The following is a 26,219-nucleotide window of genomic DNA, read 5'->3' as shown; positions in this document are numbered from 1 at the left end:
GAGCCACCTCACCCCTGTTGTTCTGTTTCTCCTCTGTAAGACAGGGATGCTGCGAGAGTTCTGCCTTCCTAGCTTTACTTATGGAACCGCTCATGCTCCGACCCCTGCTTATTTCTGACCCACCCTCACCCCTGACCACTCCCTGCCTGGTCCAGCCACACGGAACCACTATAGCCTCTTTCCACCTGCTCTCCACCCCACTCCCTTCACTGGATCCCTCCACCAACTTCAGGTTTTAGCTTAGTCATGGATTCCTCCTGGAAGCCTTTGGTGACATAGCCCAAGGCCTCTCTGGTTCCTCTCTTCCCAGCACTGCCCACAGGATGAATAGCATCAGTGCATCTCATGAGATTGTGAGCTTCCTGAGGCCATCAGAGCCAGGGTGTGACACATAGTAAGTGCTCCCTGAGTGTTTGTCACCTACTGTGTGCCAACCACCAGTTCTGACGGCCTCAAAAAGTTCACCGTCTCATGGTTTTAATAGAGGTCAAGATCAAATGATGATTAGAAAGGTCTTTTTCAAAAAGCATGCAGTAATACATTGATAGACATATGGGAATACTTGTTCAGTAGTAACTGAAATAGATGAGAAGGTCCTGCCCAAGGGAAAAAGATGAAACATTTATCAAGTAAAATCATCCCTTACATGTATGAATGAGTTTACAGATTATCAATCCTTCTGCCTTTACTGTCTCACTTGATCTTCACAACAAACATGAGATGTCTGATGGAGGGAGGTGGGGGGTGGTCAGGGAGACCTCAAACGGCAACGAAACATGCTTCAAACAAGATCAGTGAGGTGGAAAAGAATGGGACCAGCACTCAAACCCAGCGTCTGACTCTTAGCTCATCGAGGTTTTACCACCTCCTTGGTCTAAAGCACTAAAGACCCTAGGTATGAGTGTGTGTGTGTGTGTGCGTGCGTGTGCGTGTGCGTGTGTGTGCACGCGCTTGCGTGCACAAGGCAGAAGGGGCATTTCAGGGAAGCCTTCTGGTCCCACCTGCACATGGAAGGCCCTGCCGGGGCAGCAGACAGTGGAAAAGCCAGAGGCTCTGAGAATGTGTCTCTGAGGACAGGGGAGGCTGATACATCTGCATCCACAGAGCAGAGTTGGCACCGAGTGTGGGCGGTGAATGCATTTTCTCCAGGGAAAGGAAGAGAGGACATGAGGAGGCAGTGGCATTCTCTGGAGAGAATGTGACCTTGAGGGCCCTTGAGGCTGATGTCTCAATAGGGAGGGACTAGGACAGCCAGTGGGACAGTGCCATAGGTGGTGGTCTGTGAGCCCAGGGACCTGGATTCTGCTTCCAACTCTGTTACCAACCGTCTAATAGTGCATCTTGAGCAAGTGCCTTCTTCAATCTGGGTTAAAAACTGAAAAAATTAGGCCAGTGGTTTTTAAATCACATTCCTTGGGACTTTAGGGATTTGCGGCTGTGCTTCTGAGCCAGGGGAGGCACCAGGAAAGGAACATACACCCTCACTCTTATAGAAACTTTTCTTTTATAGGTTTTGTATATTGGATTTTGAGTATAAAATTTCATTTGAACAAAGGTTTCTGCTAACAAAACGAAGTTTGAAAACTTTTGATCTTAAGTGGCTTTCCCGTTTGGACAGTCTGTGAAGGGAGGGTCGGAGGGAAAGTGGAGCCTTCAATTCCAAGTTCTCACCCCAGGAAGGAGTGGGGGTGGCGGGGTGGGGGAATGATGCAGGCTGTGGGTGGCCTCTGGGGAAGGCCTCATGATAAGGAGGCAGGCCATTAATCCTTACTTTACTGCCTTTATCTTTACAAGCTTCTCATTAGACAGTCTGTCCTCTCGTTTTTCAATGAACATTCCTTTCTGATGCCCTCTGATTTGTCTCTCCCATTCTGTTTCTGTTCTTCTCTTCAAAATTCTGAATGGTCTCCCTTGTCATTGCTTTGCCTCTTTGCCTGCTTCCAGGTAGATTTGACCTGGTGATTCTCCTGTTCAAAATCGCTCACCAGGTGGAACCCACGTACCTTCACTTACTCCAGAAGTTGCTTAGGGTCAGGTGTAAACAGTGGCCCCAGGCTCGCTGTCCACTATCCTCTATTCCAGCTGCTCTGGGCTCCTAGGAGACACCCTGCCACGTGCTAATCTTTGCTTTGCCCACCTGCTCACCTCACTCTGCATCCACCAGAGTGGAAGGTGTTTGAGGGAAGGGCAAGCTTAATTCACCTCCGTCTGCTGGTGTCTGGTCCAGCACCTTGCACATACTAGCTGCTCATGCTCAGTGAATGTTTAGTGAATTTAGTGGAGAAAGGCATTAGGCGCCCCATTCTCCTGTCCCGCTGTCCTCTTCCCTGGGATTTAGAGATTGGGAAAGTGAGTTCTAGCATCTGCTGTCTGTTTGGGAGGGACGCCAGCAGAAAGGTTTTGAAGTGACAGAGCGTTTAACAGGTCACAAGCCATTTTACACAAGTTAACTCTGACTTCACAACAACCTCTGAGCTCCGTGGGGAAGATTTTTGCCGGGGTCCATCCCCAGCAGGTCCAGGGGTTCCCAAAGGCGTAGTCCGAGTCGGCAAAGAAGGAAGGACACAGAGACAGTGTTCAGTTGATCAGCAGCCTAGCCAGGATCTCCAGCCAGGATCTCCAGCCAGGATCTGGTCTGGATCTCCAGAGAGGTTCTGCTTAGGATCTCCAGCCAGGTTCTGTGTCCATGTTCTCTTGCTAGGTTCTCCAGGTTCTCTTGCCAGGTTCTGTAGCCATGTTCCCTTGCTAGGTTCTCCAGCCAGGTTCTGTCCAGGTTCTCCAGCCAGGTTCAGTTGCCAAGTTCTAGTCAGGTTCTCTTGCCATGTTCTATAGTCAGGTTCAGTCCAGGATCTTTTGCCATGTTCTCTCCAGTGAAGTTCTTCTGTCTCTAGGTTCTGTGTAGCTTCTGTCTTCTCCTGGTTCTGTCTTCTAAGTTCTGTCTTCTAAGTTCTGTCTTCTTACATCTGTATTTATACCAGTTGATTCCAATCCTATCAATCTCTATTCCAAAGGTTAGGGCGTTTCTTATCTCCATTCCAGGGAGTAAAGATTATGTAGCTTAAGCATGATTGTTCATAATTAAAGTGATTAATTACCTGCCTGGCACTTAGTTAAGAGGTTTTATTCCCTCCCTAACTTCAGGGGAAAATCCCTACCTGGGGAAACAACCTTTCTCAGAGAGGAGACCTTGGTTAAAACACATAGTGCCAAGAAGGTGAGCAAACATATTAAGAACAGTATGCCATATATGCCAGGTCCTTTGAAACAGCAAGGATGGACCGGCTCCCGGCAGATTTTCATTCCATTTCACAGAGGAGGACTCGGAGACTGGAAGGGGCTGTGTGACTCTTCTGGGACCACAGAACCCTTAGAACCCTTTCCCAGCTCTATCGGCATGAATTCTAAGTGTTTCAACCACTTTCCTACCCATATCCCAGCTCTTTCATTGTGAATTATAAGTGTTTTTAAACACGTTCCTGCATATTTCCCATCACTTGCAACGTGAATACTAAGTATTTTAAACACTACACATTGGATTTCTGCCCCGCCTCATTTCTGCTGCTCTGGACCTTGGATTCTCCCCTATCGAAGACACTGTGTCTTAATTACAATGAAAGAGGGAAGGGGAAGCCACAGTAATTACTGGTGACACGTTGAGCAAGTGTGAAGCTCTACAAAGAATTGAAATGTTTTCTTTTCTTCTATAACTTCAAGGACTTTTCCATTACACCTACTTCCTCACATTTGGATGCCAATTCAGACATCTGCCACGTGATTTTTTTCCAATCCCTCTTCCATTTGCCTCTTATTTGATTCAGCGGAAGGGTAGATCCATGTTTATTATGCCTCCTCTGTGCCAAGCACCATGCCAGGCACCAAAGATATAACTGCGGGCAGTCAGACGTGGCCTCGCCATGCTGGAGCTTAGAAGTGAATGGACTGGTCAATGCAGCGGTATCCTAGGGTGCAAAGATGATGGTTATTTTGGTTATATTAGGATGCCAGAAACACAGGATTCTGTGTAGCACAGAGAGCCCAAGACAAGGGGTGGCTGGGGAAGGTTTCCAAAGGAAGACTGAGATCTATAGAATAGGAAGAGGTGAACAAGGTGGGAGAGAATGTACTAGGCCCAGGAGCTACGTGCAAATGCCAGGAGGCAGACGTAAGTGAAGCTCAAGGTTGATAAAGTCCTGTTCATCAGAGCAGCCAAGATGTGGACACAACCTGAATGTCCCCTGGCAAATGGATGGACGGACGCGTAAGAAATCCTACTACATGCAGCCTCCTGGATGAACCTTGAGGACCACATGCTCAGTGAATAGGGCAGACAAATACTGCCTGATTCCACTTAAATGCGGTGTCTAAGCTCGTCAAGCCCATAGAAGCAGAGAGTAGAATGGCGGTTGCCAGGAGGTGGGGGTGGGGAAAATGGGGAATGACTCTTCAACTCGTGTACATTTCCGTTGTACAAGGTGATGAGTCCTAGGAATCTTCTGTACAGTGTAGTCCTGTAGTGAACAACACTGTGTTGTACTTGACATTTGCTGGGAGGGTAGATCTTGTGTTACGTGTTCTTACCTCCTCAATTGAAAAAATAATGATTGTGAGTAAAACAAAGGGGTAACGTGAAAGCCATGGAAGGGAATGGACCGGTGTGAGTCACCCCATGGATTCAGGGTGGACCTGAAATCACAGCAGAGACCTCTGCCTCCCACCTGTGCCCACCCCGTTGGCCGCATTGCAGGCCCCCGCCTTTCAGGAAGCAGGAGGGTGGGTTTGAGGAAGAGATGACTAACCCAGCGGGCTCCAGCCGCCCAGACCCCTGAGCCTGAGCCACACTCCACCTTCACTCTGCCAACGGGGTCTCCGCTCCTTGAAGACGAGCGCATTTGCGATACCGTGTCAGAAAAGACGTGCGGCAGCACTCAGCCAGCCGGTTGGTTAGCCTGTTCTATCTGCATTCACCCAATATTCTGACTAATCAGCCTTCCCATGGGGGCAGGATTAATTGGCTACAGTCCTCGCCCTGGGCACATCTAATTGAAACGGATGCCTTCGCCTTTCCGAACGGACAGCTTATCCATTGCCGTTACACAGAGAGCGCCCAGGCCCATGGATTTTGTTGTCAGGGCCATTCTGGTGGAGGCCACGGGAGGAGGAATGCAGCCCTTTCCTCACCTGCGTGGGGGGCTGTAGCCACCTTCTTGTATCCTGGTTATCCGTGTGCTCCGTGACCATCTTCCCTACAGGACTGTGAGCCACTGGAGGGCAGATCCGCATCAATTAGCGTCAGGTCTGACTCCGTATAGCAAGAAGGCCAAAAGAATCGTGCCTCAAACATGATGAAATTTATTTTTCTCTCAAAAAAAAAAAAGTCTGTGATAGGATAGCTAGGGCTGGTGTCTTCAAGGACTTAGCAACCCTTCCTCCTTCCTATCCCACCTCTCCTTCCCCCCTCCCTCCCTCCCTCCTTTCCTTTCTTCCTGAACCCCTCCCTCCATGCTTCCTTTTCTTTTCTTTTTCCCCCCTGTCATCCTAGGGTGACATCTACCCACAAGTTCCAAGAGGACTACAGGAAATTCACCATCATATCTGAGTCCCACGCCACAGGAAGGGAGAAAAAAGAAAGGGGAAATGAGACACACCTCGCAGGGGAAGTAGCACCCTTCAAGGATCCTTTGGGGAAATCACAACACTTATATTTCCTTGGCCAGTACTTAGTCACCTGACTCAGATGCAGTCATGAGCTGGAAGTTTACTCATCTAAATAGAACCAGTGTCTGCTAAAAGGAGAAAATGAGGATGCATATTGAGCAGGCACCTTGAGGCCTTTGGCAGACTGTCGGGGTCTGATTCGGGTTCCCTGCCCCTCCCGAAGCCTTCCTCGCATATGATGGGCAGGGTTAAAAATCAGGTTTAAGAATTTAGGTCAGGGAAGCCTTGGTATAGGTGTTGGCTCTGCTATTTACTAGCTGTGTAGCTTGGGCAGGCCTTGTCTAATTTTGCGAGCCCATTTTCTTTATTATGGTCCTTGTCACACTGACTTTATCAGGTGATTATGAGGATTGAATGAGTGAATTCTATGAAAGTGCTTCTTTGCAGGGCTCTGGCCTGGAATGAGTCATCCATAATTTGTATTGATAGCTTCCGAAATGATTAATGATTGTCACTATCATTGAAGGGACGTAGAGGTGGGTACTGTGTCCTGTTTTAAAGAATTCTGGGCTTGGCGTGAGACGGACCTATGCCTGAGACCCAGGTACTGGCTGTGTAGCCTCCAGCAAGTCACATAGCTAGTCTGAGACTCAATCTCACTTCTGGAAAATATGGATAATTAGATTCTTCGTATGAGAATGGAAGAATTACTTTCCAACACACAACAAAATGCTGTACTGATATTAAGGTGGTGTTTTCTAGTGAGAAAATCGCAACCTGGGGGAGTCAGACAATTGAGTTTCACATCCCAGCTCTGCCACTTTGTAGAAATGTGGATTTGGCCCCATCACATCACCTTTCTGAGCCTTGGTTTCTTTATTAGTTAAAAAAGGAATAACAGTAGTTTCCTTGCCAGATGTTTTTGTACAAATGGAAGGAAATTGTCTATGCAAATAAAAGGTGCCTGAAAAAATAGAAGACTAAATAAATGACAGTGATGGTTGTGTGGATGATGAGGGTGAATCACTCAGTATGTATGGAATGAATGAGTAGATGGAAAAATGAGGAGTCAATGCACACACTAGAAGCCTGGAGTTAGTGCACCCCCTCTTCAGGGCCACATGGAGGGGAACACAGAAGAGTTAAGTTCCCTGTGCGATTCCGACACTGGCTTTTGCTCTGGGCAACCTCAGCCTGTGCGGCACACAGCAGCGGGGATGGTACCTGTTGAGAGACCCTTAGGGAACTGTTATCACGTCTGTGGGAAGGCAGGTCCCCTAGGCAAACATCACCTACAGTGGTCCTGAGGCTCACTCGCCTCCTGTTGAGAATCAACTCCTGGCAGTGGTTGGGGCTTCCTCTGTGTCTCTAGGCCCACAGTTACACGTGTCGCCGGGCACGGCACCGTAGAGTGTTTATTTTACAGTGTAAGATTACAGCATTACTTAGGCTGCTCAGCTCTCACAAGAGGTGATAAAACATTTATGATACCTCCTGCCCTCGTACCTCTGTTCCATTTCCATGTTATCCTTCCTTTTCAGAACTTGCCTCCATTAGACACATCAAGTCCTAAAAACTCAGAGCTCATTTGGTACAGAGAGAAACTCGATTATATCCGCCGGCAGAGTGCGGAAGGAAGGGCGGGTGGAGATGTATTTATCGGTTGCAGCCTCTGGGTGGAAACTCGCCAACTTTCAGCCCAGCGGTCTATGGGAATGCTCAGGAGGGCTCCGGCTAAGTCCAGGAGAGCCGTTCCAACTGGAAACACTCCTGAGGAAGATTTATAGTAATGCGAATGTCAAAGTTCACTCCAAAATAAAAGAAACTCATTGGGCCCCGTAGAACGGAGTTTGTAAGCTGGGACCCCAAGACCATATCTAGGCTGCAGATGAGTCTCATTGTGTCCACAGTTGGGCCACCCGTTTTTTAGAACGTTTGGTTGCCCCAGATTGGAAAGATTTCAAATGAAAATATGTTGTGTGTGTGTGTGTGTCTGTGTGTGTGTGTGAAAATTACCTGCTCTTTTGACAATGGGCCTACATTCCTGATGGCAAGGATTAGCTGGATTTTTGTAGCGGACACCCCTTTAGAAAGATCACATGTGCTCTCATTTGCCACAGTCCCTACCTCGCCCTATTGTCCCTTTCATTCTATCCTGCTCACTCCCCTGTTTACGTCCTCTGAAGACACTTGTGTTTAGGCCTCTCTTCACATATGTATCACTGCTTGAGGTGATACAAATGTCAAAATAGCCTCTGGCCCGAGTGAAACCAAATGGATCCTTTAGAAGTTACTCAAAGTGCAGTTGTCCACGCTTATTTCAGCTGACAGCGTAGCCAAACTAATCCGTTCGAAGGAACTCATGAGTCATGCAGACTCGGAGGAGCTACTGTGTCAACTCTGAAAATCATCAAAAGGACAAATTCCCCTCCGTGGCCTTTTGTTGGTTGGGCTCAGTTTATGTTGGGGCTGAGGGTCCCACTGGCTTTGAGTGGCCTCAGGCTCAGAAAGAGCAGCTGGCAGACACAGCTGTCCTGGCCTCCCTCTCATCTCCAGTGGCTCATGGACGGCAGACAAAGGGAGGAAGCCCAGAGAGGCTCCGATGGGAAGGAGAATTGTAACTGGGACTCAGGCAGTCAGGGAGCAGATGCGAGCCTTAGCTAAAGCCTTGTCATATGCAGAACAGGAGGGTCGAGAGAACATGGTGTGACGCTGACAGGTGCCTGCCCGGGAGCCGAAAGCCCCGATTGGATCCGGTCAAGCCCCTGATGTGGCCAGTGAGTTTGGTGCAAAACCCTTTCCTTTCTGAGCTTCAGACCCCCATTTGCAAAACAGGGATTGGTCTAGATAAGCTCCAAAAACCCTCTCAGAGACCCTCCCCCTGGAGAAAGGACTGGCACGCTTAGTGGAGAAAGATGCCGACTGAAGGGCAAGGCTGTAAAAAGGTTTATCTAAGGGCTCCAGTGGCTGCTCTGAATTTATAGCAACTGCACTAAATTATTCTCCTGGCCTTGCTATCTGGCTCCTCGGCGCATCCCCAGCCTCATCTCTTTCTCGTCTCTCCTTGCTCACCCTGCTCTAGCCATAGCAGCCTTCCGGTGTGGGGATATGCCATGCAGAAGCCAGGGAGGGTATTGCCTCAGCCTCCAATGGCCTTCTCTTTCTCCTGGCAGAGTCCTTTTCAAGGCTCCGTTCCTCCTCCTGAAACCTGCCCTGTCCCCTTCCACCATCACATACCACTTCACACAGTGATGGGTTCAAATCCCAGCTCTGCCACTTACTGTGTCCCACCGTCTGTGAAGATGGCAGAGCTAGCACCCCAGGGTCCCAGTCACTGGGCCTCCCACTTCACCGGGGGCCCCTGGTACATACGAGTGTGAGCACAGGCAGGTTCCTTCTCCTCTCAGAGTCTCAACGTTTGCATCCAGAAAAGGAGGATGAAAACAATGTTTGTGTCATGTAGAGAGCATTAACGAGGTTCCTGGTCCTTAGAAAACACACATCAAATGTTTTCTTTAAGGACAGAGACAGGGCTGCATGCATGTTTACACTGGCTCACAGCCTGGCCGGAGTTGAGCACATACAGTAGAAGGAGCACCAGTCTAGGAGCCATATGACTTCATGTTTGGGCCCTCCCTCCCTTATTAGCTCTGTGATTTGGGGGAAGGAAGCACAGCTACTGTGAGCCTCAGTTTTGCCTTCGAGAAATGGAAAGCGTTCTACCGGACTGTCAGCTGCCTCTGCACCCCTCCCTGGGACTCATGAATGGCAGTGGGATGGGGTAGGATGTCTCTTGAAACAGGAGACAACACTATGCAAATGTAGGCTCTTTATTATCTTTCCTAACACCAACAGCCTCTTTTCTCCAGAGGCAGCCCAGAGCCACTTGCTGCCCGGACAACAGTGGTCCAGATGTTGCCAACATCTGTCTGCTTCCTTGGCCTTTTGCAGAGAGATAGAGAGAGAGGAAACAAAGGAACAAGGAAGGGTCTTATTCTAGAAATGTGTGAACAGGTCTCACTCCCTCTCCCAGGCTGCCCTGGCCCCTCTAGTGATCCCCTGAGGAGGAGGAGCCACTTCCCAATCATCTCGGGGCTTCCAAGCCCCGCTCAGCGCCTGGCTCTAAGGAGTTTTAGGAAACTCCGGATGCTTGTGTTGTGGGACTCAGGGAGGCGTTTGCCTCTGGGAGATGCTGTCAGCCCAGGGTGTTCTCCAAGCGGAGATGTGAGGAGCTTGAGATTCAAGCAACCTGGTTCTGCTCCTGTTTGCTGTGCTGCCTTGGGCAAGGCTGATACACGCTCTGGGTCACTCTTGGTTTTTACGTTGGTAAAGTGATGCATCGTTGGTCCTACAAAGAACTCCCTGCCTGACTGCGCCCTGAATGTTACAGAACCCCTTAGGGCTGGGAAAGACCTGAGCAAGGTCCGCCTGTGAATAGTCTCATTTGGTTTGTTTGGTTTTCTTGGGAGAGTTGCAGCTTGGCAACGTGGATAATACATAGCCAATGTTTTGGAGCGACTACTGGGTGCCAGGAGCTTCACCCCAAGGAGCTCATTTAATCTTCACAGCCATTCTCAGAGGTGGGCCCCAGCACCCCATTGATGAATCCCTAATCATTAAACTGAGAATCAGAGAGGAGAATGCACAGTTCACCCTCTTCAGGCACACAGCTCATCAGAGAAAGACTCATTTAAAATTCCTTCCAGGCCGCTGTGCCGCCAGGGACTAGTAAGTTTGTCATCACTGAAGGGAATCGAGAAAGATTCAGCCACAGGCTGGGCCGAAGCCAGGGCCAGAGCTACCCATAGAGTACAGATGGTCAGCACTGGGAGGACCCTTCCCACCGTCTGATCCAGTCCCCTCTCAGATGGGGAAACTGAGGCTCTGAGAAGGGAAAGGGCTTGATCACTGTCACTCCTAAAGCTCCTGGAGTCAGGCAGACCTAGGTTTGAATTCTGTCACCCACATCCAGACGTCTCGCTGTCCCTAGGTGAGTGCTGTACCACGGCCACAGACACACATGGCTGGCCCCGGGGACCTGAGGGCATACCTGGGAACCAGCAGGGCCTCCGTGGATGTGGATCTGTACCGTATGGGGGCGGGAGCTAGTAGAGATGTTTATGGCAGCCTAGGTAGCTAATACGCCCAACTTCTCTAGAGGCCCGGATCAAGATGAGATTCAGAAACAGGGACCTCTCTGGGGCAGTCCCTATCCCACCTCCACCTGTTCTCCTGGGATGTCCGGATAGGTTCCCTTTGAAGGGGCAGGACCCAAGGTTCCCTTTGAAGGGGCAGGACCCAGACTCGTTGTTCTTGTGTGAGCTCAGCCCCTCACCGATATGGGAAGGAGGCAGCTCTGTGACATGGGCATTTAGGTTGAACTGTGTCTAATTCTAAACTTGAGACAGTTCCCGGCTCTGCCAGACCTGAGCCTTTCAGCCGAAGGCTCTAGTAGCCCCAGGTGACATGTCTTTTTGGGTGGCTGGTTTGGGGAGTGATCAGATCACTGACTGCTTTAGGCCGGGATTGTCTGGGAAGCCCAGCGGGGGCTGGATCTGAGGGTGGGCCTGGGAAGGACATAGATACAGAATCTTAGGGAGGGAGGTGAGGCAGGGCTTGGGGAGCCTTCTTGGGGTAGCCCAGGTTGTGACAGCAAGGTCTCAGCAAACAGATTTTGAGGTGTTATCGCTCACAGTGGGGGCAGGGGAGGTTTTACCAGGGTTACAATCGGGATGTTCCCTGAACAAGGACAGAAAGCACCGCCCAGCAGCTTCTCCTTCCAACAGTCTGTGGCCCCGGTTGCCCACAGTGTTGGCTGTGATGGTGGCATCTCCCAGAGAAGAAGGGTTACTAAGGGTAAGGTGGTAGGTGGCTGGGCAATTCTCGCCTGCCTGGGGGTACCTGGGAAATGCTGAATTCTGTTTTTTAAAAACGCCAGAGACAAAGGAGCAGGAGGGTGAAGAGGAAAGGGGGAACCCTCCCTCTGGGTGGGTGCAGCAGGGACACTGGGCAGCCCTTGCTTCGTGCTCCTGTCTGCACACAGCAGCCTCCAGTCCAGGCCTCGCTCTTTTCCCTCCGCTTGGCACTTTGTGCCTGACTCTTTGCCCCTAGTCAGTACTGCCCTGGGTTTTCCCATCAGGCCCAATAGGGGAGTCCCAGGGCCATCACAGCATGCCTACAAGGCCATTGGAAGCTCCATCACCAGGGTGTTTGGGTAGGTTTTTTTGTTTTGTTTTTGCTGGGAAATGGCAGCAAAACTGGGCCTTTGAAAGACCCCTGGTGTGAAGAAGCTTGATGGACAGACGAGGGAGGCACTGGAAATATTGGAAAGTCTCTGGATTTTCAGCTTTGCTTCCTGTGACCTCAGTTACTCTCTGCCCCAGTTACCACTGGTGTGTGGATGATTTGAGAGAGGAAGGGAGAGGGAGAGAGAGATAGAAACATCGATGATGAGAGAGAACCATCACCATTGATAGGCCCCGTCTAGCATGCATGCCTCCCCTCACCCCTCCACTGGGGATCAAGCCTGCAACCCAGGCATGTGCCCCAACCAGGAATCGAACCTCAGTTGGTTCATGGGTGGACGCTCAACCACTGAGACACACCGGCCAGGTAGTTTCTTCCTGTGACACCATTTCCGGTACTAAGCATTCATGGGTGTGTCACTTTGCAACATAGAAAGTTCTTTCATAAATGTGATTCTTAATGGGGTTTTTGAAGGAAGAGGAAAAGGCCCTGTTATGACTGGTTAAAGGTGGGGAAGCTAAGGTTTCCCAAGCGAACCAGTGGCAGCCAGGAGGTGGAGGCAAAAACAGTGCTCTTTGAGCTGGATCATAGGTGCCTGTGTTCGTTGAAAGCTCCTGATTTCCATGCAGATGTGGGAGTGGGGATAGAGAAGAGGCACAGCTGTCAGTGTCGTTCCACGGAAAGGTGGCTGTGCATGAGAGTGGGGACTGATATCACCTCACTTTTTTACTTTCTGGTTCAGGATCTCCCGAGTATTACAAGTAAAATAAATGATTAAACACGTTTGGAATCCAGACCAACTTCACCCTGTGCCCCCAAAGCAGGGAGAAGTAGTGAGAAAGTTGTCATGTTTGCCTTTTAATTGCCCTTCTAACCAGCTTTCTTTCTCTGGCCCCAGGAAACAACTAAGTGCAATGTTTTATAAGTATCTTCAGTCTTTTAACACTGGGCCAGGACTCAAAGATTATTCAACCCCAACCCTTGCCCTTTAGGGGCTATTGGCCTTTCAGGGTAGATGTATCCATTTATTCATCCATCCAGCCATCCAAAAACTATTTAGTAAGCACCCAGAGAGCACTCAGTTGTTTTGTTACAATAAGGTAATAAAAAAAGGACCCACCTTATGAAGCTTTATTTTACTACAGGCATAAACAAAGTTAGCTTATTAATGTAAAATATAACAGCAGGGGGAGATGATTATTCTAAAGGAAGTTAAAGAAAGGAGAAGAGATAGGGTACCTGTGATGGATAACTGGGTCAGGGTACTGTCCCCAGGGGGTCAAGGGAAGCCTTCCCAATGAGGCTCTCTCTTAGTGGTAGACCAGCACTCCCTGGCCCACGCCCACACCCATGATAGCTAAAGAAGGCAGCTCACATGGGAAGCTCGCTGCCTATATGCAAGTTATTTTGCATGTAGTAAGTATTGGCTCTGAGTGGCCTCCGGCTTCTATCTCAGAAGGCTGAGTTTTTACCCGCAACTACCCAACTCTGGAACATTAAGCAAAGTCGCCTCTTGAAAGCTCACATTCCTTGTCTGTGAAGAATGCCCTGCTCATGGGGCTTTTAAGGCCACCTCTTTAAAAAAAACGTGTGTGAGGGTTCTGCGAGTGTCCTGCAAGCTTCTTTAGCTTATATGGGGGCCGAGCCAAAACGAGGACATACCTTTTCTGATTTCTCTCAGACTGCCTTTCCTCTGCCTGAATTGTTAGCACCGGCTTTTATTGCCCACTGGCTGTGTCCTACACATTGTCTTGAATCTCTTTGTGCACTCACTCATTTAATTCTCACAGTAGTCTCAATCTTTGTAGACTGCTGCCTTCAACTTCCAGCTGAAGACTCTGGGCTCCGTAAAATGCAGCGACCCCTGCAAGTGGTCGGTGCCAGCACCGGCCAGGAGCCCAGGGCTGTTGGCTCCAGAGCCTGCATTGTCGGCCATTCTGCTGTGTGGTTGGTTATCTAGTCTTTCTGTCAGATCTTGGGTAGGAGTATGCTTGCTTGGAGGGGCCAGCCCACTCCCCCGCCTTTGCACTCAACTGTAACTGACATTGTAGAAAGTCCTTTTTCTTCCTTCTTCCTCTGTGTTTTGCACTTAGAAGCTATAAGAAAGTCTGCCTTTTTCTATGTTTCCCTCCAGCACAGAACTGATTGAACTGTGCATTCCAGTAATTACCTGCTCACTTATCTACTTCCCCAAACTAACTTCCAGCTCTTCCAGGACTTATCTTTCTGTTCCTAAGTCCAGGCAGAAAATGTAGCACAGGGTCGAGGCATACCAGTAGGTGTAGGAACAGTTAAGCCAGTTACCACCCTGTACTGAATACATTCTATAGATCAGGGCTGCATGGTATATTTTACACACATCATCTTATCTAATCCTCACAGCAGGCCTTGTTGGTGAGTGGTGTTATTCCCATGTTAGACCTATGAAAATCGAGCCTCCTAGGGAGAATTTTCCAAGGTCATACCTTGTGGGAAGGGGGGGGTGGACAGAAAAGAACTCGAAATCGTGTCTGTCTGCTTCCAGGCATGCCCTTAACCTGGCAAACGAATATATCAATGAATGAGAGCGAGGCTGTTCCCTGGTCACCTGAAGTTTATCTTCATGACTCAAAGAATAGGAAGAAAATCAATCCCATCACAGATGCTCTCTCCCCCCTCTCCATTCATCCGTCCCGCCTTCAGAGTGGGATTTCAGAACGAACTGGAGAGGCCGCCTGAGGATATGGCGTAGGATACTGATTTGTGCTAAATGGTGCATGTGAATTATCTTCCGCTCTCTCAAACAAATGGAGAATTGCCAAACAGATGTAGGCATATTTCAGTCACCTGCCTTCAAAGAGGCATTTATTCATTAATTCCTTCAACACGCAATTGAGGATCTACTATATACCATGTACCATTCAAATACATTCAGAAATAAATAAATCCCTGCCCTTCCCTCCACCGCCTCTCAGTGTAGAGATGCCATAAATGCGTAATGAGGGCTATCACTCTCATACACGAGGCTGCGTCTCAGGTACACAGCATTAGCTAAGGATGCCCTCCAGGGTGCTCAGGGTGATGGGAGGGGAGCTGGCAGACAGAAGCAGGGATCTCTGAGGGGCCCGAGAGATGGTTTATAAACCCCGCCGGGGAGAGCAGGGTTCAGAAAGGCTTGTTGAGAGCGCATGACCCAAGAGCTGAGGTTTAAAGGACTAGACCAAGAAGTGAGGGGAGGGCATTTCAGGCAGAGGATGCTTCAGATGGTGTGAGGGACAGAGGATTTGACTGCGGTAAGTACATGCAGCTACAGCTGTAACACTGGGTAGGAGGCCCTAAGAATATACTAGTATATGTATATATCATCAGCTCAAAAGTGCTTTCATGTTCGCCTTTGCCTTTCTCAGCTAGAATATTGGAGCTGGAGTGACTGTTAAAAACCACCCAATCTCTGTGTCCCTGGGGTAGGCGTGGAAGTTCTGTGCTTGACCTCTTCCCTCCCTACCCACCTTCCCTCCAAGGACCCTCAGTCTGTTGCATGTTTCCATGTCTCTAGATCAATTTTGTTTGTCAGTTTATTGTGTTCATTAGATTCTACATAACAATAAGATCCTGTGATACTTGTCTTTCTCTGACTGACCTTTTTCACGTAGCAAAAGATAAATTTTAAAAAATTAAATGTGTAGAGTAAAAAAAAACCAATAACAATATACCATCCAACCTCACCTACTCGCCCCGAGATGGGAAGGGACACGGTCGAGTAGGGGAGCAGTAGGAGCGAACCTGAGCATGAACTGGGAAGCTGTACAGACTAACTCATACCTGCAGTGGTGGGGATTGGTGGCCTTACCACCACTTTGTATATAATATCTCAGGAAACAGGGTCCCACATCAGCAAGGCTGCGCCTATCTCCTGAGATCCGCCACTCGTAAGCCACTGTGCTAAATGTATCCTACAGTGCAGTCTCATTTCATCGGCTCAAACCCTCTCAATTTGGTGTTAGGAGCCCAACTGACAGATGTGAAAACCGAGGAAACTCAAGGTGAGGCCCCTTCAAAGATGCACACCTGAAACATGGCCCAGCTGTGACTCGAATCCATGTCTGCCTGGCTCATGGGAAGGCACTGGTGTCCAGGTGTTCACTAGCTTTCCCCCCGAGAAGTCCCTCTAGGATCACAGTGATCTCCTGGGAGTCGGCCCCCATTCGGACCTGACCTACAGATGATGCAGGCACACTGATCTGGGCGGGGAATGAATCTCTTCCAAAGAACCACTGAGTTTCCACTTTATCTCCTTGGCATCATCTTGGGAAATAAAATGGTGTCTCTTATAGATACATTATAAGGAGATGATTACTTTAAAAGAAAAATGTTTCATGTTCTATAATGGGACCTACTTAAATGGGTCACCTGTGCCTCTCTAGAGGCAGAGAGATGCCTGGAGATAAAGATAGCTAACTATGACATAAAGGTAGGCGTGAGTATATTTTATACATGTGACTAGATACATACATACATTACCTCCTTGCAAATCTTTGTTGTTCTACATGTATGTTCTCCTAATTGTTCACACATGTAAACCTGTCTCTTCATTTATTACGTGCCAGGTCTTTCATAACCTTCTGGGAGCTTACCCAGGGAAAACATGACCAAAGAGGTAGACTCCTTTCCAGCCCACTGACAGAATCCACACCTCAGTGTCACTGTTGGCGCCTTCCTGCTCCCCCCTTGCCTGCTAGTCAAAAACCACGTCTTCTCACCCTGTGGTGTGTACTTTATTCCTACTCCATTAGCTACCTCCCCACTTTACCTGCCCTGAGTTCCAGTCTCATCCTCTCTCTGTGCTATGGACACCCGGGGCTGGATAACCTTTTGCTGTGTGTGTCTGTCCTGTGCATGTAGGATGCTTACAGATCCCCCGGCCTCTACCCACGAAATGCCCTCTCCCTAGTTTAACAACCAAAAATGTCTCCATTGCCAAATGTCTCCTGTCCTACACAATAAACAGCTCCCTTGACCAGCTGCCTATCTCCAGTCTCCCCACCATACAGGTCCAATGTGATCTTGACACACCGTTGCCTAAAAAGTAACAAACCTGAATCCTTAATGCCAAAAGCCCGGCCATGCCTTTTGCAGTATAGCTCTGACCTGCGTTATCATCTTATTCTCCTGCAGCTCCCTTGGGGTCCAGGGTGCATTTCCTGTCCTGGGGACTATAAGCCTCATGTGTCCTGGAAACACCCCAGCTGCAGGGCTTCATTCCATATATTTGCCACCTTGTTGTGTGCTCGCAAGAAAGCTTATCTGAGCCTCCACTTTTCATCTCTACAAGGGGTATAATCTTTTTTTTAAATCTATTTTTATTGATTTCAAAGAGAGGAAGGGAGAGGGAGAGAGAGATAGAAACATCAGCGATGAGAGAGAATCAATTGGCTGCCTCCTGCATGCCCCCCGCCCCCCCCCCCCCCCACTGGGGATGGAGCCCACAACCAGGGCATGTGCCCTGACCAGGAATGGAACTGAGACCTCCTGGTTCATGATGGGTCAATGCACAACCACTGACCCACACTGGCTGGGTGCAATGGGTGTAATCTAACCAGTAGGGGGAGCTACGCAATGAGCATCTATGCCTCTATGACAAGGTAGAAAATGCTAACATTCCTTAAGTGAGGGTTAAGATGAATCGCTGGGAGAGGTCAGAGGGTAGAGGTTCCCCTGGCTGAGCCTGTAGAGGGGAGTTCCCAGAAGAGTTCACGGGGAGACTGCATTGAAGTTAGCGGTGAGATCGGGGTGGTGCTTGGCCATGCAGATGTGGGAATGAGGACAGCATTCCCGAAGGAGAAAGGGCTTGAGCACAGTCCCAGGACATTGAGTGGGAGCAGCGAGCTCCCGTGTGGCCGGGTATGGAGCACGGCACCTCCTCTGCAGTAGGCACCCAGGAAGGTTGGCAGCATGGACCATTGAGGCAGACATTCTGAGAAGGGAACCTCAAAAACATGCGATTGGAGACGAGGTTTCCCACCAAGTGGAAGTGCGATTGGAACTTGAACTGTGGCAGGGCAAGGCTGCCAGCTTCGTCCGTGGAAGGGGCTGTTTCCAGCTGTGCCTCAGGTATGGCAGGGAGTTGGGTTGCAAGCAGTGTATTAACATCATCACAGTGAAAGGCAATGTGACTGGACTTAGACCGGCCAAGGGATGGAAAGAGAGAGGCTGGTGGATTTCTCAGCAGCTTTGGGGGTACTGGCTCCATATTCTGCCTCAATACCATTTTAGGATGTTCTGTAAACTTGGGCAAGTCACTTCTCTCTCAACCTCGGTTTCCTTAGCTGTAACACCAAGGGTTTGGATTATTTTTTTTAGTAGCCCCTCCAGCGTAAACCAAAACAGGCCTGAAAGGAGACTTCCCAGAGAGCTTGAGGCCCAGCTCTTTCCCTGTGAGCTCTGTCGCTCTGCAGACGGCCAGGGGGCACCCCCGGGATCAGTAGCCCTCAGTTATGCTGGGACTGGCCGTGGCTTTCGGGACCAGACACAAGTGGCGAGAAGAGGCCATTACTTGGGAGAATATGCATGTTCACAACTCTGAGGATTAAAGGCCCGTGTTCTTATCACTGCTGAACAGAGTATTATAAATCCAGCCTTAGAATACCAAATCCCCGGCAGCTTGCCTAGTGAGGGAATATTAAAAAGGCCAGAGACAGAAATAATCAGTGTCCAAATGACACGTTGTCAAATAAAGCATTGCTCACATTATCCCTTTCTTTCCTTTCTCTGACTCCTTCTCCCATGCCCGGATATTTTAACATGAAAAATAGATTAAAATGAGTCCAGGCTGGATGATGCCGTTCTGACTTTCAGAAGGCTCTCTCGGTGGCGTGGTTTTGGGGTGCTTTTCAGTGTCCCCCTCCCTATAGTTTTCTGTGTTTGCTGTGGTAGCAGGCCCATCAGCCGGAGGCTCTCGCACTGGGATAGCAGCAGAGGGGCCGTGCAGGGTCCGATCAGGTGCCCCCTGGAGGCTGTGGTCAGAGCTGGTGCAGGGACTGCGATTTACTTGCCGCTGCACGTCTGCACAGGCGTTGAGGCCTCTGGGTATTTATTAAGCACCTTCTCTGGGCCAGCACTGTATCTGAGGCTGAGTACCGGTAGGGCAAGGGGCTGCTCAGGACCTAGAGTGGGAAAGCAGTCAACCAGATGATGGGATGGAGGGTGTGCAGCCAGGTGGCTCACAAGCTGGGGGATCTGAGAGGAGAGCACAGCCCCGCCCGCCTTGAAAAGGCAGAGACCTCCCCAGGAAGTGCTTTCCACATTGAGCTGCTGGGTGAGTAGAGATGAGCCGGTGAAGGGTGTCCTGGGTATTAGTTTCCAGGGCTGCCTTAGCAGATTCCCACCGGTTGGGGGGCTTCACACAACAGAAATGTGTCCCTCACGGATCAGGAGGCCAGAAGTCCAAAGTCAAGAGGTCACCTGGGTTCATTCATTCTGGAAGAGGGAAAATCTGTCCCATGACCCCAATAGCCTCTGATGATTGCCTGAGTGCTTGGTGTCCCTTGGCTTGTAGATGGATCCCTCCCACCTGACTCTATGTTCACATGGCCGTGTTTGTGTGTGTGAGTGTGAGTGTGTGTGTCCTTTCCTCCTCTTACAAGGACACTGATCACTGGATGTGGGGCCCACCCAGTCTAGTGTGCCCTCATTTTAACCAGCAATAACTGCAAAGGTCCTGCTTCCCAATAAAATCACATTCTGATGTTCTGCAGGTATGAATTTTGGGGTCATTATTCAAACCACCACAGGGAGTGAGTGAGGCCCTGGGCTGAAGGTACAGCCAGCAGGGAGGAGCTCAGCACATTACACTTTGGCGGATGTAATGACTCAGGGTGGCTCTGAGACAGGGTGTAAGGGGGATGTGTGGGGCTGAGGCATGAGAAGGAAGCAGGCGTGTAGTTCTGAAGGGCTTTGGGCGCTAAGCTGGGGATCTGGACATTACTCTGAGGGCCATGGGGAGCCAGGGACTGGTTCCAGAAGGGTGTGTGTGTGTGTGTGTGTGTGTGTGTGTGTGTGTGTGTGTATGTGCGCGCGCGCGCACATTGCGTTTTGGTTTGAGATAGAGGAAGAAAGGGTGAAGTAACGAGGCTGGTATTTGTTGACTTTTGTGCTGTCAGACTTTTTCTTGTTCCGTTTAATCCTTAGCATAACCCGTCTCATTGGGAGCAATCAGCACATTTTAGAGGCGAGCCTATTGCAGCCCATGGAGGCAAAATGCCGTAGCTGTGACCTGACTCCTGGTTTCCCCGCCACACCCCTCTGCCCAGGACACATGCCCGCCCCTCTGTCTCTCTCCCTGAGGGATGTGAGACTCACTGTCAATAACAGGACAAGAGGAGTGCGCTGACCCTGCTCTAGAGAGTTGTCTAGGAGGGAAGATTCTGAAGGGATGGGGACATATTCCTTCTCTGTCTCTTTCCCACTTTCTGCCTGCAGCTTAGTGAAATCTGACTGATAAGAAGGTATCACTCGTCACCCCGAGGCCTGTGTGCTGGCGATCTTGCAGGAACCAGCCCCAGCTCACAGCCTGGCATTTCTGTTTCTGGAACTTGATGCCATTTCTCCAACACGGTCCAGATAGAATTTGGCGTTGGGTTATCTCTGAGGCCAGCAGGGTCTCCGCATGCCACCCGGAGCCTTGTCCTTTTCCACACTTGCTTTCTAAAAATGCCCAGCCCTCTCCCTGCATCCTCTCCTCCTTCTCCACCTCCACTCCCTGCTTGCCCACAGCGCTCTCTCCTCCGCCAGGGCCTGGGCTTGCCTCTGGCATGTGGACTCAGTGGCGCGGCACTGCCCTGCCCATGTCTCCAGCGACAGCTCTTGCTCCTGTTTGACGTCCTAGTGAAGGAAGCCCGTGCAGAACGGAGCAGTGCAGTAGCCTGGACCGGTCCAGTGGACACAGATCGCAGTTCCTTTGTGGGCCTGAGTTACTCATCTGCTTCCTTTGGATAGGATGGCCCGCCCAGGCAGAGGTGGCCATGTGGTTCTCTCCAGCTCTTCTGCATTTGCACAGCACCCTCAGTTTGTGAGGGTCGTCAAAGCAGTGTTCAGATGTGGTTTTCACATCAGCGCTGCTGGGTTGCGTGGATGAGAAGCCTATGTACCATGTGCCATGAGCTCACTTCTAATCTCCCTCTGTGAGGACATTTTTGACCCAGTTTTATGGATGAGAATATTGTGATTCAGAGAGATTCAGGCCATTGTCCAAGATCGCCCAGCTTATATGTGGCAGCACAACATTCCAAAGAGGTCTTTCTGTCCCCCAGCCTTCACCCCTAGTTGTGTGCTATACTATTCCCAGTATTGTCAAGTCCAGTTCCATAGGGAAAGCGGGGACATCTGAGATCACAGTGAGTAAACTTGGAAATGATCTAGGATTGCAGGGCTGACAAGGGAGGGTTTGGGGGATGCAATGGGTGGGGGAGGGGCCATAGTTGATGGTGAACTGTTTGATTAGGCCTCATCTTTCCCAGGTCAGTGCTGGTCCTGGATCTGACCCCAGGGTCCATACCCGTAATCAGGGTATGCAGAAGGGGCTGGGGTGAAGGTCTCTGTCCCTGCCTGACCCTGAGAGCAAGTAAAATCCCCAAAGGTGAGAAGATAGAGGGCAGACTCAGTCAAGATGCCCCCAAGGGCATCAGTAAACCCAAATTAAAAGCTTCTGTGAATAGGCAGCCTCAAGATGTGCCCATAGAATCCTGGGTTTGAAAATAATCTTTTTCTTTTCCCTTCTTGGGATCCCATCTCTTTTCATGCTCCCTTACTATCTTCCACATGTTTTCCTCCCCCCGGCCTTCAGTGTCTATGAACCACGGTGAGTGTAAAATAGCCCATGACTATGCAGGGGAGAGCTGGGTTCATATCCCTGCAAGACCACACCCTGGCCTTTTTTGTACCAGTTGGAACTAGGATTGAATCCTGTGTGACTTCCATCAAGTTCCTTAACCTCTGGGAACCCCCTTTTTCACATTGTATTTAAACAATAGAAGCTATAAACCCTAGTACATATGATTGTCTTTAAATCTTTAAGATCAAATAAAATAACATTAAGTAATAGTAAGGAGAAGGCCCGCTATTGTTTTTAACAAGGGTTAGTGTTCTTCCTGCCTCCTTTCTCCCCAGTCTCCTTTCCTGTTACCTTTCCTTCTCACTCCCCCTCACTCCCCCTGTGTCTCTTTCCTTTCTTGTCTTTGGTGTAACAGCATGTCGCACATGATTTATGGACACAGGAACAATATGTTCTGTGGAGGGAGAAGGACCTGTTCTTGTTTGTTAGGACTCAGAAGTGATAAACTATATATACATTTTATGTTTTCTTGGCAGATTACACACACACACACACACACACACACACACACACACACATATACACGCGTGCGCACATATACCTAGATACACCTGTCTGGTTTCGTATCTATTTTTAAGTTCTGACATCCAGAGAAACCTTCCTGGGGATCCTGCAGTAGCTCATGGCCAAAGTCAAGGCCGACCTCTTAGCCGCACCTGTCACCTGGCCACCTGTTAGCTCTCTTACCCGTCACCCCCCACCCGCTGTGGAGGTGATGAATCCCAGCTTAGAGAGCTGAGTGCCTTGCAAGAATAACACAATAGTTTCCTGATGCCGTCAGCAGGACAGCTGAGCCACGTTAGTGAGTACTCGCCTTGGCCTGAACAGGTATTCTCAGCAGCCATCCCTTCTCCCCAGCCCAACATGATGTATCCAGGGTGAGCACCTGCCATCTCTGTTAGGGGTTGTACAGGTGGTACTCAGACATCGTCCTTGCCTTCAGTGAGATCATAGGTAAGGAAGAGCCATCAGCCACAGGGCCGTGGGTGAAGGAATGTCGGCTTTAGAGCTAGAAAGCAAAACCAGACCGCACAAACACAAGGAAATGAGACCGAGACTCAGACCTCACTCTGCTGCTCACCAGCGGAGTTTCTGAGTCTTGATTTCTTCATCTCCCTCCTGTATACAACAGCGGGTCATCCTTCCTAACTGTGGGGGTCACACAGCAGGGACTCAGCCAGGGGGCCTCCAGGCTCCCAGACGTAAAGCACAATGTGTAAGAGAGAAAAAGCAAGGTTGCTGAGAGGGCCCACCCCGTTCCTGGGAGATGTGCCTGGTGAATGAGGGGGAGGCCAGGAGGATGCATGCCTTCCACCTCAAGCCCTGGGGAGGTGCTGTGGGAAACACAGGCTTTGCAAATACCCCTGCCTTTCAGGGAGCTCACGGAGCGGGGCGTTTCACGAATCTCATGAATCACGTAGGATATGCTATAATATAAACACTTCACTACATTCCACTTTAATGTGTGTTGTACAGATTCAATCCAATACTTACTCTGGGGTTGTATTAAAAAAAATAAACTTTGATTAAAGGACCCCTAGAAAGACAGTGTTTTCATTCATTCCACAAATATTTAGGAAGCATCTACTTTGTCTCAGGTCCCTTATTGGAAATGAAGCATTAAAAGGCAGTATTCCTGATAATGAAGGAAATAGAAACTATGCAGAAGTTTTACTTGACTTAATCATCCTCTTACAGCAGGATAGAAGACAGACTATCTCTTGAGCCCTCAGTGGACTCAGCCTAGAGAAGAGAAAGCAAGACTGAGAGAGTGTAAGCAATTGTCCTGGGGCCAGGCAGCTGGTGGGAGGCAGTGCCAGGGTTCAGACAATCCCTTGTGTGAAGCCGCAGCCCGACTGTTCCCAGCATTTAGCAGTCTGCGTGGCTCTGGCATGTTCATCATCCGTCTCATTTGCTCCTTGTGGCCACCTTATGAAGAAGGAAGGGCAGGGATTCTTCCTCATACTGAGACATCCAAGCCAGGTTGGGAAAGAGCATCTCTCTGGCTTCAGAGCCATGGCTGGTGATTCCTGAGGCTTTATGAGCCAAATCCAAGGGTTTGGGCTAAGTGCGGTGGACAAGAAAATGCCCCCTGGCTCTCTAACCCCAAGAACAGCCACCCATTTGCTGTCCTTCTTCCCTCCTGCTGCAGGGTGGCCTCATTGCTCTGCTGCTGCTGCTGCTGGTGTTCACAGTGGCGCTGTATGCCCAGCGGCGCTGGCAGAAGCGTCGCCGCATCCCCCAGAAGAGCGCCAGCACGGAAGCCACACACGAGATCCACTACATCCCCTCAGTGCTGCTGGGCCCCCAGGCCCGCGAAAGCTTCCGCACCTCCCGGCTGCAGGCCCACAACTCCGTCATCGGCGTGCCCATCCGGGAGACCCCCATCCTGGATGACTATGACTATGAAGAGGAGGAGGACCCTCCCCGGAGGGCCAATCACGTCTCCCGCGAGGACGAGTTTGGCAGCCAGGTGACCCACACCCTAGACAGCCTGGGCCGACCGGGGGAAGAGAAGGGAGACTTTGAAAAGAAAGGTGAGTCCTCCTTGTTGCATCCCACCTTTCAGGGGGCATTTTGGGGAGCTGGGAGCTAGGAAGGGGCCTGGGAGCTGGGTGGTTGGGGGCACTGGTATTGTCTTCTGGGCTAAGCCATTTCCGATTGATGGCCAATCTGTGTTGGGTTATCGGGAGTTTGTCTTCTCTGGTTCTTCCACAGTGAAGGGGGCAGGGAGGTGTCAGTGTTATTGGAATTGGAGTTTTGAGGAGCATCAGAAGATACATAGTCCAACATCTCTCAGATATCTCTTGATTACTTCCCTTGATGGCCTTCTCACTACTTATGAGAAAGCTCATCTCATTTCCAGACTCTATAATTAGAAAGTGTTGTTATCTTGAGTTGAAATGTGTGTCCCTGGCCTCCACGTCTGCAAAGAGCTTATCTTCCCTCTCTGAGGCATCTCTTGGGAAATTTGACAACAGGGGAAAAAACAAAAACGGCTCCTATAACTTCTGGAAATCAACCTCAATACACAATCCCAGTGTCTTCAGCGCCTCTCTCGTGATGTAGTTTTCGGACATTGTATCATTTTGGACAGTGTCCTCTAGATGCAGATTCTCATTTTGGATTTCCTGGGGGTAACACCAGAACCCACACTCCTCTTCCGCAAGGTGGGAATGCTCCCGGCTGAGCCAAGCGGGGCTTCCACCTCCCTCTCGCTAGCTCTCATGCTTCTGTTGATGCAGCTGGAGGTCGCGTTTCTATTTTACAGTTAGTCCTGGCTCATCCTGGAATGTCTGGAAACCTCGCGCTCTTTTTCATAGATGCTGTTTCAAACACACCTTCATTTGGTCTGCTGGTGGACAATTCATGATGTGGATGTACACCCAATATGTCTTTCCACTTGTCTTTAAAAAATATATATTATTTATTTTTTACAGAGAGGAAGGGAGAGGGATAGAGAGTTAGAAACATCGATGAGAGAGAAACACCGATCAGCTGCCTCCCGCACACTCCCTACTGGGTATGTGCCCGCAACCAAGGTACATGCCCTTGACCAGAATCGAACCTGGGACCCCACAGTCCGCAGGCCGAAGCTCTATCCACTGAGCCAAACCAGTTAGGGCTCCACTTGCCTTTATTAAGTGTCTATGGCTCCAGCTGGTTTATAGACAGAATTTGGCGTTTGTCTTTAGTAAATGCTGTAGAGGCACCACCCTGACTTTTCTCCACAGCATCTTCGGTATGCTGGCGATATGGGCGGAAGGTTTGGCCAGGACATCCCAGTCCTGACACTGGCCCACTCCTCTTTGTGGGCTGAGAGGAGCCCTCACTGCTTGGCCCAGCCCTGCAGCTCTGAACTCTACCTTCTTCTCCTCTGCTCCTAAGATCTTGCCTCTCAGATGCATCTTTTTATAAGCTACTATCCCCCTCCCCCCACCCCTGCCACGTATAGGCCTCTACCAAGCCCCAAATGGAGAACAGCAAACATCTTCAAAGTGGGGAAGGGGGTCGCGGAGGCAGGTCACTGACAATTATCTTGTTGGACCTCCTTTTCTTCCTCCCTCCCTCCCTCATTCCCTCCCTCTCCCAAACTGGAAGGTCATACACAGTGGCCATAAAGAGCCTTCCCTCAGGAGGTAGAATGATACAGAGGTCAAGTCTTCCATTGAGCTTGACTAGCTCTGGGACCAGGGACAAGTTGCACGGGCCTCTCCCATTAAAGAGACGGGACACTGTACCTTTCAGGGTAGTGAGGGCACTTAAGGGAGAAGACACACTAAAGGGTTTGGTGAGTGGTCAGTGTCTAGCACGCATTTCTGTTATTGCTGCTCATGCCATCGGTCTTCACAGTCGTGCCGCTGTGCCGCGCACTAGGATAGGCACTGCAGCGGAGGTGAGGGAGGCAGAGCCCCTGTCCTTAACCTTGCAGTGTCCTCCTGGGAGGAAA

At 49.9% G+C, this 26,219-nt stretch overlaps 1 protein-coding gene across 2 annotated transcripts in view; it reads left to right on the top strand.

The window, feature by feature from the left end:
* Positions 1 to 26,219, top strand: part of ASTN2 (astrotactin 2) — a 746,156-nt gene that overhangs the window by 140,493 nt on the left and 579,444 nt on the right. For both annotated transcript variants that reach the window (XM_036329825.1, XM_036329824.1), the window contains exon 3: positions 23,922 to 24,306. In XM_036329825.1, the coding sequence (XP_036185718.1) occupies positions 23,922 to 24,306 (385 nt within the window). The remainder of the gene's footprint in view (positions 1 to 23,921; positions 24,307 to 26,219) is intronic.

Source organism: Myotis myotis, unplaced genomic scaffold (assembly GCF_014108235.1).
Source record: "Myotis myotis isolate mMyoMyo1 unplaced genomic scaffold, mMyoMyo1.p scaffold_m19_p_12, whole genome shotgun sequence".
Lineage (NCBI taxonomy): Eukaryota > Metazoa > Chordata > Mammalia > Chiroptera > Vespertilionidae > Myotis > Myotis myotis.
Note: the sequence above shows the minus strand (reverse complement) of the source record. Positions and strands in the feature narration are given on the sequence as shown.